We start from the raw sequence: 14653 nt of genomic DNA, 5'->3' as shown, positions 1-14653 counted from the left end.
TATAACTGCGACTCAAGCAGTCTTGAAGCAGAGCATACACTGACGCTAAACAAGTCAACTAGCAGCGAGGCGCCCTCGGTAGGGGGCGCTGCATGGTCATGTGCTCCATGCGTTCACATGTAATTCAATAATAATATACTCAGCATATAATATACTCAGCATTTAACATCTAACACCCTGCATGTAATATACTCAGCATGTAACATCTAACACCCTGTTAGATGTTACATGCTCAGTACATTATTATTGAATTACATGTGAACTTATGGAGCACATGACCATGCAGCGCCCCCTATCGAGGGCGCTTCGCTGTTAGTTGACTTGTGTAGCGTCAGTATACGCTCTGCTTCAAGACTGCTTGTGTCGCAGTTACAGTCATATGTTATTGGATACATTCTTTGAGTTCTCAAGGCTGCACGCCTGGTTGGTTACGAAGGAGTTGAAGTTTGTGGTATGTAACTCATATGACCCGATCTCATTTTCTGTAACGTTGAGACGTGTTAGATGTGCTGTTCACTTATGTTTTGTACTTTTTTGTGACAGATGTCTTAAGATGGGTGTAATCCCGAAACGCCTAACATGTTCTAATAAAAGAGGCAATTGAACATCTCATGACTTTATTGCGATTGTACAGCACTGGTTGCCAATTATTTACAACAATTTCATTGAGGTCACCACGATTTATGATTGACTCTGGACATTAGGGCAAGCGGGACGTGCTTCTTGAAAGGCTGTCTGGATACCACACACGGCAATGCATGCTTTGCAGTGTACTGCAACGCTAGGCACGAACTTGGTAAGGAACTGTTGTGGTAGGGCGTTTCATTCCTCCGCCAGCGCGGATGACAACTGCTGAATGGTCACTGGAGCACATGGACATGCTGCAGTGCGCCTCCTCTACGCGTTCCACATACGCTCGATGGGACCTACGTCACAGGAATGGGGAGGCCAGTGCATTCACCGAATATCCTCTCGTCCCTAGTGCTCCTTCACGTGCCGTGTTCGATGTTATCATCGATAAAAATGAACTCCGACCCGCAAAAGGACGACAAGGTACACGTAGAAAACGAGTACACTGTGACAATAAAGGTGCATTCACAACTGTGCGCCCTGGGCTAGTCGCTGTGCGGCTGTAGCTTTGCCCACACGGTAGTACATGCGCCCAGTGTGAATACATGTGTGAATGGAATGACTCCCACGGACAGTTGCTTCTGGGGAAAGCACAGTCACGCCTTTACTTTGACCGTTTCAAAGATTTGGAGGTCAGCATGCCCATGCAACACTGTTTCTCCCACACCGTAACACCTGGACCACGAAAACTACCCTGTTGGGCAGTGGTGCTGGGCGCATTACGTGTTCCCACCAGTCGCCAAATGAGGGTTCGTGCTGTATTTATTAAAGCTTATTTTTGCTTCAAGCAGACAATAGCAATTCAGAAGTTCTAGAATGTGTGAATTTAGTTTGTGAGAAATTCTATTCTTGCATATTATGAAGTACACACACACACACACGAAAACACATATCCATTCAAATGCACATACCTATGTTCACATCTACACGCACTTGTGTTTGAACAGGCAAGAGTAACATAATTTTCGCTAAAATGGGCACTGAATCAAAATACATCCTGTCCCGTCAACGTACAGGATTCAAAGTATACTTATAGCAGTAGCCCAGGAAATATGCATATTTCTTTCGAAATAGCCGTTTTCGATATTCCTCGTATAGTTAGATACCCAGCATTTACTCTTCTAGTCTCACATGTTACTACCAGGAAACCAAATTGTGAGGATAAAAATCTTTTTTACATATTTCTATTAAGAATACAACATTTCTGGCTTTTCATTACTATTAAGTCATCAATTAAATTGATTCAAACCTTAACTGCATACAGTGTGCCCACTTCGGCTCTATTTTAGAAACAGTCTTTGTAATCTAATGCGGCCTAATTTAGTCTCGTGAAGAATGGAGCTTTTCGTCGCATTCTCATGGAATTATGGCTACAAAGGCACTTGCGCTTTTCGAGGAGGGCACACCTGCCGGGCAAAAAAGCTCGCCTGGGAAACAGTAACTTAAGGTTGCCGACAAATGATAATTGGCAACAGAAAGTATCTCGTATCGTAACAGGTTGTAACAAGTCTTATCTGCAGAAATTACGGTGGACGGCCCCTAGACCTGTTCTGTTCTCCAGCAATTATTACTATTGAGGTAAAGTAGCAGTGCGGCGCAAAAATAAAAATAAGCAGTCTTTCAGTTCGCACATAATCACTGTCAACAGGAGACGTCTCTTCTACCGTAGCCAGTGTAAAGGAAAAGAGTTGAAAACCTTAACATAGGAAAAGGTGGCAAGGGTAAAATACAGGGAGCGAAAGGCTATTTACCAATTTGTACAGAAAGCAGATGGCAGTTATAAGAGTCGAGGGACATGAAAGGTTCAAAATGGTTCAAATGGCTCTGAGCACTATGGGACTTAACATCTGTGGTCATCAGTCCCCTAGAACTTAGAACTACTTAAACCTAACTAACCTAAGGACATCACACACATCCATGCCCGAGGCAGGATTCGACCCTGCGACCGTAGCAGTCGCGCGGCACCGGACTAGGCGCCTAGAACCGCGAGACAAACGCGGCCGGCAGACATGAAAGGAAAGCAGTGGTTGGGAAGGGAGTGAGACAGGGTTGTAGCCTCTCCCCGATGCTATTCAATCTGTATATTGAGCAAGCAGTAAAGGAAACAAAAGAAAAGTTCGGAGTAGGTATTAAAATCCATGGAGAAGAAATAAAAACTTTGAGGTTCGCCGATGACATTGTAATTCTGTCAGAGACAGCAAAGGACCTGGAAGAGCAGTTGAACGGAATGAACAGTGTCTTGAAAGGAGGGTATAACATGAACATCAACAAAAGCAAAACAAGGATAATGGAATGTAGTCGAATTAAGTCGGGTAATGCTGAGGGAATTAGATTAGGAAATGAGACACTTAAAGTAGTAAAGTAGTTTTGCTATTTGGGGAGCAAAATAACTGATGATGGTCGAATTAGAGAGGATATAAAATATAGACTGGCAATGGCAAGGAAAGCGTTTCTGAAGAAGGGAAATTTGTTAACATCGAGTACAGATTTAAGTGTCAGGAAGTCGTTTCTGAAAGTATTGTATGGAGTGTAGACACGTATGGAAGTGAGACATGGACGATAAATAGTTTAGACAAGAAGAGAATAGAAGCTTTCGAAATGTGGTGCTACAGAAGAATGCTGAAGATTAGATGGGTAGATCACATAACTAATGAGGAGGTATTGAATAGAATTGGGAAGAAGAGAAGTCTGTGGCACAACTTGACCAGAAGAAGGGATCGGTTGGTAGGACATGTACTGAGGCATCAAGAGATAACCAATTTAGTATTGCAGGGCAGCGTGGAGGGTAAAAATCGTAGACGGAGACCAAGAGATGAATACACTAAGCAGATTCAGAAGGATGTAGGCTGCAGTAGGCACTGAGAGATGAAGAAGCTTGCACAGGATAGAGTAGCATAGAGAGCTACATCAAACCTGTCTCAGGACTGAAGACCACAACAACAACGGGGAAAGTCGATTAAACAAAGTCAAATGAATTGATGGAAATTGGCCAGTAAGAAGAATAGTTGTTGTGGAACAAGTAAATTATGTTAAATATTTAAGGTTTCACGTTCCACATGATGATGACATAGCGTGAAATATATGTGGTTCTATTCAGAAAAATACTAAACAATGCGATATGCATACATGAAATATTTCACCGTAGTTGTTGGTCCAGTTCTTATAACCGAATGTAGAGTGTAAGAGAAAAAGCTAAATTCCGTATTCAGGAGCTGAAAAATAAATTTTAAGAGGTATGCTTGAATACAGTTTGTAAAACAGAAAGAAAAACATAATGTAAAGTGGAACCACCCATGAATAAGACAGAAACAAAAGAATAGAAAATGGCATGATTATTCACAGGATGGCTAGTTACATTTTACTCACATCAGCCTTTAACTAGGTCCCACAAGGAAAAGTGGCAAAGAAAGACCAAAGATAGATTGGGTCCCGAAACACACTTTGTCCTAAAGTACTTCTTGAAGAGAAGAAGAAGATGACGAAAAGAAGAAGCAGAAGGGGTATAAAGGAATGAAGTACTTATGTAGACGAAGTATTACTGTATACAACACAACCGTATACCATAATAGCGCTACTCATGAACAACAGCTTGCTCTGTAGTAATTTATACAGTTTTGTTTCAGCAACGACAGCCTGCTGATTGACATTCTTCATTGCTAGTTTAGTCTTATAATGGGACCATCAGTATTAAAGAAGTCATGAACAAAGCCAGGAGACAAGAAAAATACAAGAAAACAATCGTTTATCAAAAAGTAAAATACAGTGAGATAGCATGAATACCGTATACTAAGGGGGCAAAGAGAAAAGAAATGAAAAAGGAGAGAACGTTACTGAAAAGAGAAGTCTTGGCTCGTTATTAGACTATGAGGACAGCCCTGTTTCATTTATTATTATGATGAAAGCGCTTCGACGTCAGAGGAAAGCGTTTTCTTCTTTACTGTTAAGATGTTGCAACGGAACAGTCAGTTTGACGTCTTCGCAGATTTGGATCATCTCAAACGCGGCAGCAATGGAACTAGTAGCGCATAAGACATCCTGTGAGCAAAATTTAGGTTAAATATGAGTAAGTTGATGCATTACTTCCCTCAATAATCACCGTTACGACAAACAACTACGGTAAGGATCATTCACCTGGCATCTACTAATAACAGACACGCTTCGTCACAGGAGCACAAGACACTAAAAGATTGAGTACTAGCTAACTAAGCAGGATTTTAGATTGTTACAAAGCATTATGATTTTATAATTCAGCAAACATGTCAGCATTCATCTATCATTTCCGATCTGATAAAGATGAAATGTGCTTCTCATCCGTTAGATAATGGAAATGGATAACTTCCTCTGCTAGGCAGTCGTGAGATGGAAGGGATTGTTCACCGCACCCTGCCACCCAAAAAATGTTCAAATGTGTGTGAAATCTTATGGGACTTAACTGCTAAGGTCATCAGTCCCTAAGCTTACACACTACTTAACCTAAATTATCCTAAGGACGAACACACACACACACCCATGCCCGAGGGAGGACTCGAACCTCCGCCGGGACCAGCCGCACAGTCCATGACTGCAGCGCCTTAAACCGCTCGGCTAATCCCGCGCCCCTGCCACCCGCCCTGGTATAAAATTATGACCACGTCCTTAATAGCCAGATGGTCCACCTCTGGATTACAGCAGAGCAACGATGATTCCGATTTTCATGGATTCAGCAGATCTTTGGTAGGTTTCCGGAGGCATTGGCATTGGATTTCCACGCACAGTTCACTCATATTATGGACACAAGACTCGTTGCGGAGCTGGCGTCCGATAGTGTCTCAAATATTCCGCATCAGCTTAAAATCATGCGGATTCGGTGGCCAAGACATCAAAGTGAGTTCACTATCAAGATCGTCAAACCACCGTAGCACGATTCAGTCACAGCGATACGGATAGTTATCGTCCTGGAGGAAGCTATCGTCAACGGCAGGACTCCAAGCATGAAAGGACGAGGGTAGCCCGTGATAACGCTCACGGAATCCATGGATGTCATGCTGCCTTCGATTACTAACGAAGATACCGTGGAAGCCTAGTGGAAGTCCCCAATGCCTTGTATCCGTGGCACGGTGCATGTTTCCAGCAACCGTTCGCCTGGATGATAGTGTATCTCGAACCGACCAGTCAGCCTAGTGTAACAGAAGCGTGATTTGTCCAACCACACGATACGTTTCCAATGGTCCTCGGTCCAATCTCGATGATACCATACCACTGCGATTGAAAACTGTCGATGTCATTGGATCAACGAGGGAAAACGTAGAGGTTGTCTGCTGCAGATACCCAAGTTCAACAGTGTGCGCTGAATGGTGTGCTCCGAAGCACTTGTGCCTGCACGAGCACTGTGCTTTGTCCTCAGATCTGTCGCAGATAGTGGCCTACCAATCTTTACAGAGGGTGCATGCCTCCGATGTTCTGTGGTGAGATTTGAACTTCCAACGCCTCGTCGCCTACTCCTAGTTACACTGTCCTCTGACCATTTTCAATATATGCTTACAATAGTATGACGTGAACAGGTGCCCATCTTCACTATCACGTTGTCGCTCGTTCCCAGGCGCTGCGCTATCACAATCTGCCCTTTGTCCACGTCGCTAACGTCAATGGACTTCCTTATTTGGGGCTCATATCGTCGCTGCAATGCTTCTTCATTAATCTCAGCTCCACTTATATGGGATGATGCAGCCGTACCTTCTTATGGTTTTTTTACAACCTTCAACGCCTTCAGATACCACGTGGAAGTTTTTCATACTGTCTCGGTAGCTGCGTAAAACTATTGGTCTTACAGAAAAATGAACAGGGCATTTATGCAGGAAATTTAATGTAGTTAAATTTTGTACCGGGATATGTTTTCGTTAGAGGGCATAATTTTCTAATTGTTCAAGAGAAACATAGAAATGTGACCGTGAACCAGGTTTTTCTTCAGTAGCTCGAAGACCGTGGACCCAGCGAGAACGCACCCCAGTACAAAATTTATCTACATTAAATTTTCTACAAAAAAAAAATCCTGTTCATTTTTTCTGTATGACTAATAGTTTGGATATAGAGAGCGAGTGAAAGTTAAAATCTCACACATGGTTGTTGAAGGTGTTTTCGATTGCATAAAACCCAAAATAGGGGCCGCTGGATCACCATATATACCAGATCGTTATAATTAAAGTGTAGCTACTCACAGAGGTCCATTGTGGGCTGTAATTAGGAACGGGACGTGGGCAGAAAACGTCAAAGAAGTGAGAAAGACATAATGTTGATTTTATCATTAACTGCCACTTACACAGTTTGTTCTATATGAACACCGGAGACGTGGAGTTGATGCTGTACAGCAACAGATTTGTACCTGCTGGCCAAATGCGGAGCTAATTTATTTCCGGCGTAAATCGATACCGCATTAATTCATTAGCGTATCTGACAGTTTCGCTGCCGTACGACAATAATAGCCCACACCGAACCTCCGTAAGTAGCTGCATTTAGTTGTAACCTTCCGGTCCGTTGCCGCGTTACTTGCCCGCAACGTCACGAACCACCGATCAGTTTCGCGTCGGGCAGTGGTAATAAAGAATGTTCTGATTCGTCATTGTACGACTGTTGTGTGTGTCCCGCGCTGAAAACATAGACGGCAATGCTGAGACGTGCTGTGCGGGTTTGCCCTGTTGCAGGCGCATGTTCCCGACGTGCCGCGTGTCGTTCACGGGCGTGCGCGCCGAGCAGCGGTACGCGGTGCTGATGGACATCGTGCCGGTGGACAACAAGCGCTACCGCTACGCCTACCACCGCTCGTCGTGGCTGGTGGCCGGCAAGGCGGACCCGCCCGCGCCCTGCCGCCTCTACATGCACCCAGACTCGCCCTTCACCGGCGAGCAGCTGCGCAAGCAGGTCGTCTCCTTCGAGAAGGTCAAGCTCACCAACAACGAGATGGACAAGAACGGACAGGTAGGTCGCGTGTCGACACATTTTCATACTACCACTCGGGCCCTGTGGCTCGCTGCCATTGAGTGGCATGAAAGATATTACAGAATTATTATAGACTGGAGCAACACAATGTTCTCGTTCTGCTCGGGAACCGATTCTCATTTTTACTATATTCCCCCTTCCTGTTGCCTTTTCTGCAACGAAGGTCACAACTACGATATGGCAGATACATATTGAATCCAAGAATACCCTGAAGAGACAGGGTGGCAGATATACTGATTTCTATAAATTAATACACCAGCAGCCATTTCAGTTACTATGTCAAGAAGGGGAGCAAGGCACAGTGGTAAGGAGAGGTGGGCTACGGGGTGGTGTAGCAACTGTCATTGTAAGAAGCCTGGGCAGGAGCAGAATAGCAAACAAAATTGTACACTACTGGTCATTAAAATTGCTACACCAAGAAAAAATGCAGATGATAAACGGGTATTCATTGGACAAATATATTATACTAGAACTGACACGTGATTACAGTTTCACGCAATTTGGGTGCATAGATCCTGAGAAATCAGTACCCAGAATAACCACCTCTGGCCATAATAACGGCCATGATATGCCTGGGCATTGAGTCAAACAGAGATTAGATGTCGTGTACAGGTACAGCTGCCCATGAAGCTTCAACACGATACCACAGTTCATCAAGAGTAGTGACTGGCGTATTGTGACGAGCCAGTTGCTCGACCACCATCGACCAGACGTTTTCAACTGGTGAGAGGTCTGGAGAATGTGCTGGCCAGGGCAGCAGTCGAACATTTTCTTTATCCAGAAAGGCCCGTACAGGACCTGCAACACGCAGTCGTGCGTTATCCTGCTGAAATGTGGGGTTTCCCAGGGATCGAATGAAGGGTAGAGCCACGGGTCGTAACACATCTGAAATGCAACGTCCACTGTTCAAAGTGCCGTCAATGCGAACAAGAGGTGACCGAGACGTGTAACCAATGACACCCAATACTATCACGCCGGGTGATACGGCAGTATGGCGATGACGAATACACGCTTCCAATGTGCGTTCGTCGCGATGTCGCCAAACACGGATGCGACCATCATGATGCTGTAAACCGAACCTGGATTCATCCGAAAAAATGACGTTTTGCCATTCGTGCACTCAGGTTCGTCGTTGAGTACACCATCGCAGGCGCTCCTGTCTGTGATGCAGCGTCAAGGGTAACCGCAGCCATGGTCTCCGAGCTGATAGTCAATGCTGCTGCAAACGTCGTCGAACTGTTCATGCAGATGGTTGTTGTCTTGCAAACGTCCCCATCTATTGACTCAGGGATCGAGACGTGACTGCACGATCCGTTACAGCCATGCAGATAAGATGCCTGTCATCTCAACTGCTAGCGATACGAGGCCGTTGGGATCCAGCACTGCAGTTCCGTATTATCCTTCTGAACCCACCGATTCCATATTCTGCTAAAAGTCATTGGATCTAGACCAACGCTAGCAGCAATGTCGCGATTCGATAAACAGAAATCGCGATAGGCTACAGTTCGAGCTTTAAGAAAGTCGGAAACGCGATGGTACGCATTTCTCCTCCTTACACGAGGCATCACAACAACGTTTCACCAGTCAACGCCGGCCAACTGCTGTTTGTGTAAGAGAAATCTATTGGAAAATTTCCTCATGTCAGCACGTTGTAGGTGTCGCCACCGGCGCCAACCTTGTGTGAATGCGCTGGCAAGCTAATAATTTGCAAATCACAGCATCTTCTTCCTGTCGGTTAAATTTCGTTACTGTAGCACGCTATCTTCCTGGTGTAGAAATTTTAATGGCCAGTAGTGTCTTTCTTCAAGCGTACGAAGACTCTTTACAAATAATGTAGCGAGAAATAAAGTCCAGCTTTCAATGTTAACAAGGAAAAGGCTCTCTGAGTTGAAGCACGATCAATAGTGAGGGAGCAGCAACTAGGCGGCGTCAGCGCAGCGTCCCGTAGTGAAGAGACTCCGAGCGCAAGTGAGATCTATGGCTGCCACCAGCCCTTCTACTTGCAGCGGTAGAGGGCACTAGTAATCCAGAGCCGCTCGAGGCGTGACTCAGCGGGCGTGCCCCATTGGGTCCGCCGCATCCTGCCCGACCGCTGTCTGCGTCTGGAGGAAATTGGCAGTTCCGTTCCCAGCTTAAAGACGCTGGTAATTTGTCATCAATACGTGATACCATATTAATGTCTCCGAGTGCTTTATTCTGTTCCTAATATAGGTTGAGGTATCACAAATCATGCATATTACTCGGTGACGGAAGTTGCAACCCTCTCCCACTACAGGGTTCCGTATTACAGCGTGTAACATGGCGGTGTCTAACGTAAGTACGAGGCGTGTTTTTTAAGTAAGTACCGTTTCGAAATTAAAAAGAAGACGTCCTAACATATCTCAATAATTTTATTTTTACACGAAGGCCTGTACCTTAATCTACTTTTCTACATAATTTCCGTCAATACTGAGGCACTAGTCATAACGTTGTACCCTCCTAACAGAAGTCTGCCACCTGACTTGTTAACCAGTGCATCACCACTGTTTTAACTTCGTCATCGTCTTGAAGACACTGACCGCCGAGGTGTTTCTTCAAGTGCAGGAACAGATGGTAGTCACTGGGCGTAAAACCGAGGCTGTACGGAGGAGGATCTAGAGTTTCCCATCGTGAAGATGTGGTGAGATCTTTGGTCTGATTCGCCATATGCGGACGGGCATTGTCTTGCAACAAAACGGTGCCCTTGCTCAACTTCCACGGACTGTTGCTTTAATTCTGGGCCGCGCGGGATTAGCCGAGCGGTGTAGGCGCTGCAGTCATGGACTGTGCGGCTTGTCCCGGCGGAGGTTCGAGTCCTCCATCGGGCATGGGTGTGTGTGTTTGTCATTAGGATAATTTAGGTTAAGTAGTGAGTAAGCTTAGGGACTGATGACCTTAGCAGTTAAGTCCCATAAGATTTCACACTCACTCATTTAATTCTGGTGTGACGTAGGCCACCCATGTTTCATCGCCCGTAACAATTTGGCTTCAGAAATCATCACCGTCGTTGTGGTACCGCTCAAGGGAAGTCAATGCACTGCCTAAACGTTTGGTTTTGTGCACATCCGTCAACATTTTCGGTACCCAACCTGCGCGCAATTTTCGGTAATTCAAGTGCTCGGTCACAATGCCATACAAAACACTATGGAAAACATTAGGAAAGTCATCCCGCAAGGAGGAAATCGTAAAGTAGTGCTCGGTCACAATGCCATACAAAACACTACGGAAAACATTAGGAAAGTCATCCCGCAAGAAGGAAATCGTAAAGTGTCTGTTTTCTCTCACCTTATTGTCCACTTCCCGCACCAAACTTTCATTAACAACCGAAGGACGCCCACTCCGTTGTTCATCGTGCACATTTGTGCGGCCATCTTTAAATGCTCTCACCCACTTTCTTTCCATTCCATCACTCATAATGTTTTCTCCGTAAACTGCACAGGTCTCACGATGAATATCGATCGCTTTTAGGCCTTTAGCACTAAGAAATATTATAACAGCCCGTACTTCACAGTCGGCAGGACTCACGATTATTCGAGGCATCTTAAACACTCAGTACACAACGTAAACAAGGAAGAATGAGATTGTAATGGCGTCAGTGCGTAGATTAAGGTACAGGCTTTCATGTAAAAATAAAATTATTGAGATATCTTAGCACGTCTATTTTTAATTTCAAAACGGTGCGTGAGAAACAGCTTGCTATAATCCAGTTTAACCATTTCGACGAGTTCATGCACACATGGACCCCCCTCCTCGAACACACACTAGTACTGCGACATCTTCAATAATCTGGTGCATTGGGTTCACTGTCATCTGTTATACTCCATTCAGTCCCGATTTTTCCCCTCCTATTTTCCGTTGTTTCCAGAACTTAAAAAACACCTTTACTTTGATAGTGATGAAGCGGTGCAAGCAGACGCAAAGTTTTGGCTCTGTCACCAATGTCAAATACTCTACAGTGAAGGTATCAACAAACCGGTCTCTCATTGACAGAAATGCATTTCTTTCCAGAGTGTTGGGAAATAAATGTGTAGACATAAACAATAAATATCCAGAATGTCAATAACGATTATTTCATTTAAAAGGTTTTAAGAGTTTTCACAAAAAATTTGTGGGTAATACTTTTCAACGGACCCTCCTGTTTTGTGCCGTTGCATCGAAATACACGTCCGAACGAGTAGTATACATTGATCATTATGACCACCGACCAACTATCGATATAAAGCCGTCCAGGCAAAGCAGCGTCAGCTGGCGAGGAATGAGTGCTAGTCAGACACACGAAGGGTGGATGTGATATCATTGTACGTGCTGTCTCTGTGTAGAATGGGGAAGACACGCCATCTGTCTGAGTCTGACCGAGGGCAGATTGTGATGAGCCGGAGGCTCGGAACGAGCATTTCGGAAACTGCACGACTTGTCGGGTGTTCTAGGGGTAGTGGTGAGTATCTTCAATACGTGGCATATATATATTGGCCACAATCACCTTGGTAGATGATTGTTGCAGTGTCTGTGTGTTTGTGGGTTGCACTTTTTCATATGACTTGTCAAGCCAATGGCAGCACGGCATCTCTTGCCGCAATTGTCACAAGTGTATCTGGCTGCTGAGGCAGGAGCAGTGGTAGCATTGAGAAGCTTTTTCTGCCTTAATCTGTCTAACAAGCCTTCATCATGCTTCGACATTCCAGATGATATATCATCACGCCACTCTGGTCTCATGCTAGTCCGTGCCTCCCATCTGTTTGTGTCGATTCCAAAGCTCTCCATATCTTGTTTACAGGAGTCCTTGAACCTCAATACAGGACGTCCTGCAGGTCTTTTGGCTATAGAGATCTCTCCAAGCATCACCTCACGTGGTAATTTGTCTGGATCCATACGGAGCAAAACCAAGGTGAAACCACATCCTGACGTCGTGTGATTCAGCGGCCATCCCTCATCACAGATGTCGGGTGTCGTAGACTAAGCAGACTGGTAAACCAGGAAAGGCGCCGAACTGTGTCGCAACCAACATCAGAGTTTAATGCAGGGCAAAGAACAAGTGTGTCTGAACACTCATAACGACGGGGCCCCGGCAGCCGACGAAATATGCAGGTGCCAACGTTAACATCACGACGTCGGCAACTATGACTAAAATGGGCTGGTGGCGGCTCCATTATGCCTTGGTGGACATTTACGTGGGCATCCATGGGTCTAGTTGAGTTTGTGCAGAACACCACGACGGCCAAGGAGTATCGTTCACTGGTTGCAGACCACATACATTGCTGACCACGTACACTCCTTGACGACGATATGTTTCCCGATGGCAGAGGCATTTTTCATGACGATAATACGCCATGTCACAAGGCTAGGAGTGTGATGGAATGGCGAGTTACAATTGGCGTGATGCCTCCCTCCTCCCCCCCCCCGTTCGCCCCTCGAACGAACACATCTTGGATGTGACAGAACGTGGCGTCAGAGTTCATCGCCACACTCAGCGGTATTTACGGAAATTAGGTGACTTGTCTGTGCAGATGTGGTGCCAAATCCCTCCAGCGACCTACCAACCGAGCGAGGTGGCGCGGTGGTTAGCACACTGCACGCGCGTTCGGGATGACGACAGTAGGTACGTGTTCTGCCTGTTCAGTGCACTTCATTGCTAATCTGACGTTTGATCCATGCTCCCATTGTGTTATTACAGTTCTAATGGCCACCAGCGTAATGCAGCACGAAACGCTTTTATCCGTATCAATGCGGAACCCAGACTGCACGGGTAATCGAAAAACGCAGATAATTGAAGATACATGTCTTTTTACAGGAAACTGATATTTACAGCATTTACAAAACCTGCTACATCTCACATTTGAAAGCTCAGTGCATTAGTTTTACGTTACTTGCTGGGAGCAATCATTGGGGAATTATCGACGTTTAGTCCCAGGGAAATGACTAGGAAAACATACAGACAGGATATCGGCCGCATATATGGGTAGAGTCTCAGCAATTTATCTGGATATAACATGTGAAACAATGGAAAAATATTTCAGATTTATGCGACGGCGGGATTGGCGCCGTATTGCCTTCCAGTAGCCGACCCACATGCGTGATAGCGTATTCCAAACGAAAATATTCGTTTTATGTGTAACATAATACTTCAGCCTTAGTTATTTTTTAAAAATTGCCAAAGTATGCTCATATGATCTATAATGCAGATAATACTGATTCGAATAATTTTGAGCTTCCTGTATAATTCTTTCAATTTTCAGTAAGAGGGGTTACGGGAATGCAGCCGGCAAACGTCTTCGACAATCACCCTTATTTCCACATGCGAACACCCCGTCATTTTAAAGGCACCAATGCAACGAATTACTGTTGTGCAAGGAGATTTAAACCCTCGATAGACTGGGCTACGGCGACGAAGAATCGTAATACGGCATATACAGAAAAGACAAACGCCAAACGCATACAACTAGTGCACCACACAACCTGTGATGAGCAACGCCAGAAGTTATTGACAGAAAATATTAATTACAGTGTATGAGCAAGTAGCTGTCTCCCACTGCTGTTTGACGACGGAGAGAGCAGGATTCAAATCAGAATTTAATTTGATTGTCATCCGCGGCGCCTTTATAGCGCAGTGGTACGTCAACGATATTCTACGTCCCGTTTTGCTCCTCTTCATGGCAAGCCATCTAAGGCTTACATTTCAGCAAGATAATACCCGCCCGCACACGGCGAGAATTTCTGTCGCTTGTCTCTGTGCTTGCCATACCCTAACTCGGCTTGCAACGTCGTCGGATGTATCCCCAGTTGAGAGCGTTTGGAGCTTTATGGGCAGGGCCCTCCAATTATCTCCCATTTTGATGATCTAAGGCGCCAGTTGGACACAATTAGGCACGACATCCCTCAGGAGGACATCCAGTAACGTCAAGAGCTCGTGGGCTAGTGGCTAGAATTGCTGCTTCTGGATCACGGGGTCCCCGGTTCGATTCCCGGCCGGGTTAGGGATTTTCTCTGTCCGGGGAGAGGGCTTTTGTGTTGTGCCCATCATTTCATCATCACCATC

General features: G+C 45.3%; 1 protein-coding gene across 1 annotated transcript in view; it reads left to right on the top strand.

The window, feature by feature from the left end:
* The window catches only part of LOC126455558 (T-box protein H15-like), a 399743-nt gene that overhangs the window by 271829 nt on the left and 113261 nt on the right, over window positions 1–14653 (top strand). The window contains exon 2 of the mRNA XM_050091314.1: window positions 7308–7581. Coding sequence (XP_049947271.1) covers window positions 7308–7581 — 274 coding nt within the window. The remainder of the gene's footprint in view (window positions 1–7307; window positions 7582–14653) is intronic.

This window comes from Schistocerca serialis, chromosome 2 (assembly GCF_023864345.2).
Source record: "Schistocerca serialis cubense isolate TAMUIC-IGC-003099 chromosome 2, iqSchSeri2.2, whole genome shotgun sequence".
Taxonomy (NCBI): Eukaryota; Metazoa; Arthropoda; class Insecta; order Orthoptera; family Acrididae; genus Schistocerca; species Schistocerca serialis.
This window is presented reverse-complemented; position numbering and strand designations above follow the sequence as displayed.